A 4,079-nucleotide genomic window follows, 5' to 3' on the forward strand; every position below is an offset into this window, starting at 1 on the left:
GTGTGTGATATCAACTGTTTAAGTTGTAATATTAAACTACTTTGTTTGGTAGAATGTACTGGTATAGAGAATATCGTTTTGTGTGTGATATCAACTGTTTAAGTTGTAATATTAAACTACTTTGTTTGGTAGAATGTACTGGTATAGAGAATATCATTTTGTGTGTGATATCAACTGTTTAAGTTGTAATATTACACTACTTTGTTTGGTAGAATGGACTGGTTCAGGGGGTTATGTACCTTCTTCTGCTCAGTATGTCAGCACACTTAACTAAGGAGTTAGGGATGGCTCCTGGTGGAGAATTTCGTAGAGCATTTTCTGAAGTAAGTTTTCCTCTTTTATCTTTCTGTCAGTCAATTTTTATTTACACTTTTTAATATAAGCATGTTAATATTGCTAGAAATAGCATGTTTTTAAACCATTTTACAAAATGTTATTGGTGTAAGTAAGTACAAAATATGATAATCTGTCACTATGGATTCCAGCTGAAGTATGTGTTAGGCCTAGCTTATTTATATACACAGAAGTATCATGTCTTCAGATCTTAAAGCTACATACTTGGTACTCAATGTTGCCCGAGATATCTATGTGTTAGGCCTAGCTTATTTATATACACAGAAGTATCATGTCTTCAGATCTTAAAGCTACATACTTGGTACTCAATGTTGCCTGAGATATCTATATTTTACATCTGAAACTGTTTTTAAATACATGAAAGTGCTACCATGTATATTGGTCATCTAGCTTTCTAAGACTACAATATTTTAAAACTTAAAATTTGTTAACGTAACCTGTTTGTGTAGTTTCTGTGTAATATCATGTTGGTGTGTTGTATTGTGTAATATGTTTTGTGTTACTTATTGTGTGTAATGTTTTGCTGGTGTTTTATGTAACATACAATGTGTATAATGTTGTGTTGGTGTGGTGTGAACATTTGTGTTTATTAGGTTTTAATGAACAACTCACAAGAAGCAGGAGGTACGTCATACTTTGGTTGGGTGCTTCGATTTGCATGTTCACAAAAATAAGGACTTATCTTGTTTTTACAGGCCAAAAAGGTTCCAGGTTGTTTAATTCATCTGGGTGATCGACCTATTCAGATCACCCTGCAGAGGGTGCTGGCTTCCTTGTCACTGTGGCAGAAACTCCGAGTAGCCTGGTATATGCTGACAAGCAAAGAGCCAATAAGGTAAGATGAATGACAGACGTAACAAGCAAAGAGCCAATAAGGTAAGACGAATGACAGATGTAACAAGCAAAGAGCCAATAAGGTAAGATGAATGACAGATGTAACAAGCAAAGAGCCAATAAGGTAAGATGAATGACAGATGTAACAAGCAAAGAGCCAATAAGTTAAGATGAATGACAGACGTAACAAGCAAAGAGCCAATAAGGTAAGATGTTCATTATTTCTAGTGTGCCCCATTTTCACAATTTGTGGTTTTTCTTAAATGATTGTGTGTATTAGCTACATTATGGTGCTAGGTTTATTTGTATACATTGATAATATAGTAGTTTAACTAAATTTTGAATGTAACTCTGTGAAAGATTGTGTCATGTGCACTTTGACCTATCCAATGCAAAAGGGTTAATCATGTCGTGCGGGTAAGTTTGATGACCTGGGTAGAGTAAGAACAACACATAATTCTTTTTTTTTTCCACGTTTAGCCCTCTCTCAATGGTCTTCCTTTTGTGTGCATGTCACAAGATTTTAGTGAATTATATTCAAAACTTGATTAAACTACATTCTTATCATGGCATAGGAATAAAGTTGACATAAAAACGTTGCTAATGATCGAAATTTTAATATTATATAAGATTTAAATTCTTAGTTTTATAAATCAATATTAAAAGAAAAATCCTTAATTTCTCCTAGTGTGGGAATTGTGACATTTGCTCTTTAGGTGTCTTTCTTTTTGTTAATTGGTTCCAGAACCATGAAATAGATAATGAAACCCATCTGTCACATCGTCTCTTTCAAATATTGCCAGTAGTTCTCTCTGACATTTATAAACAGTAGAAAGCTGAAATTTTAATCAATCAAATGACATATTATATTAGGTAGTTTTCTGTACAGATGATTGACTCTTTCACTCCCCACAGGAAAGACATACTCTAGCTTAGCCGAAATTTTAGCAGTAGTCATAGTTACAAAACAAGAAAAATTGTGATAGTTATATAATATTCTCTACTTTTTACATGTTGCTATTCTTTTGTGCCTTATGTAGTTAAATAAAAAATTATTTATTGCAGTAGTACCATTAGTATATAAAAAAAAGTAGGGTTAAGTTTCATTGACAGTTGACAGGTAGGTACTGTATGTATTCTTTATTTATTATTATAGAAATAACTAAAATGTAAAAATTAGAAGCTTTTTAGGTTAGATTAGTTAAAATAAGTAATAGTAATAATACATTTTCATAAGTTGCACTTGTGAGAAGTTCATGTGTTAAATAATTTGATGGGGTAACGTGAGCTACATGTTTGCCAGCTGATTTACAGTTGCACTTGTGAGAAGTCCATGTGTTAAATAATTTGATGGGGTAACGTGAGCTACATGTTTGCCAGCTGATTTACAGTTGCACTTGTGAGAAGTCCATGTGTTAAATAATTTGATGGGGTAACGTGAGCTACATGTTTGCCAACTGATTTACAACATGTGTGGTAGTAATATTCGTTAGACATTGTTCAAAGGACAATATAAATGAATGTATAGTGTTATGAGTTTAAAGCTATTTAGGATAAACAAATGTAGTGTCATGTTACATTTGAAATCATTCCAGAAAGAAGTAAAGGTAAGTTAGGTTTATTTTGTGGTTATAAAATTGATCAACCAGGTTTAGAGTTAGGATACAGAAAATAACAGATAAAATATAAAGGTTTACTGAAGAAAAATGTTTGAAATTTATTTTGGGGGGGTTTTAGGATACAGAAAATAACAGATAAAATATAAAGGTTTACTGAAGAAAAATGTTTGACATTTATTTCGGGGGGTTTTAGGATACAGAAAATAACAGATAAAATATAAAGGTTTACTGAAGAAAAATGTTTGACATTTATTTCGGAGGTTTAGAGATTATGTACATGAAATTTGAGAATTTTTAGATAAAGAAAATTATTTTTGATGTTAACATGAAAATCATTTTGCACATTAGCGGTCAACACTTTAAACCTATTGAGATGGGTAGAGGTCAAAGGGCATGTCATCACATTTGTAGATTTACATTCAACATTCTATTTAGCTATTATTTTATAAACGTATGTCAATAAGTTTGGTATCAAACTGTAGATTATAATTCAAATTTTAATATTATACATTAGTTAGTTTCTTAATTTGAAACTAAGTATTAAAAAAAAGGCTAAATATCAATTTTTGTGTTTCACATGGTACGTGGCCTTCTGGGTTTGGTCAGATTACATGTTATGATGCCCTCAATACAACGTCTATAGTTTCATACAAATTAGAAACTCAAATGTTTGATATTGGCAAGCTAAGATATAAAATAAAAAACCTCCTACCTTTTCTATTTGCTGAGATATCATGATATTTAGTGAACCCACCATATTGGCTCTGCCCACCACTTCATCATTTGAGAAGACTTATTTATCTATGCCTACTTTTATATACCAATAACTTTATAATCAGTCGAAAGCTATATATTCATTCTACATAATTCTGTCAGTCTTCGTAAGTTGTTTATGAGAGAGATGCGCTTGTATCATTGGAAAGTTTGAAGTATTGCTATGAAGGCTATTTTGTGAATAGAAATTATATTTTTTTAGACCCAAATACAATTTAGTTAGGAAGCCTGATAAATTACAGTGGATTTTTGGAGTATGGTATAGTAATTTATACATTTTTGTACCCCAAAATGCTTATATAAAGTCTACAAAAATTATTATTTTTCCATCTCCACATGTGAATTTGGACAAGGCTTAGCAAGTACGACTCACAAGTGCAAACAAGGACTTTGTAGTGTGAATTTGGACAAGGCTTAGTAAGTACGACTCACAAGTGCAAACAAGGACTTTGCAGTGTGAATTTGGACAAGGCTTAGTAAGTACGACTCACAAGTGCA

General features: G+C 31.9%; 1 protein-coding gene across 11 annotated transcripts in view; it reads left to right on the top strand.

Annotated features, from left to right (window-relative positions):
- LOC106476464 (traB domain-containing protein-like) overlaps nucleotides 1-4,079 on the top strand; it is a 12,870-nt gene that overhangs the window by 2,002 nt on the left and 6,789 nt on the right. For all 11 annotated transcript variants that reach the window (XR_002609177.1, XR_002609178.1, XR_002609180.1 and 8 more), the window contains exons 2-3: nucleotides 213-323; nucleotides 1,050-1,189. Coding sequence is in view for 1 of the 11 variants with exons in the window: in XM_013937121.2 (XP_013792575.1) it covers nucleotides 213-323; nucleotides 1,050-1,189 (251 nt within the window). In the remaining 10 variants the exon portion in view is untranslated. The remainder of the gene's footprint in view (nucleotides 1-212; nucleotides 324-1,049; nucleotides 1,190-4,079) is intronic.

The sequence above is a fragment of the Limulus polyphemus genome, unplaced genomic scaffold (assembly GCF_000517525.1).
Source record: "Limulus polyphemus unplaced genomic scaffold, Limulus_polyphemus-2.1.2 Scaffold10647, whole genome shotgun sequence".
Classification (NCBI taxonomy): domain Eukaryota; kingdom Metazoa; phylum Arthropoda; class Merostomata; order Xiphosura; family Limulidae; genus Limulus; species Limulus polyphemus.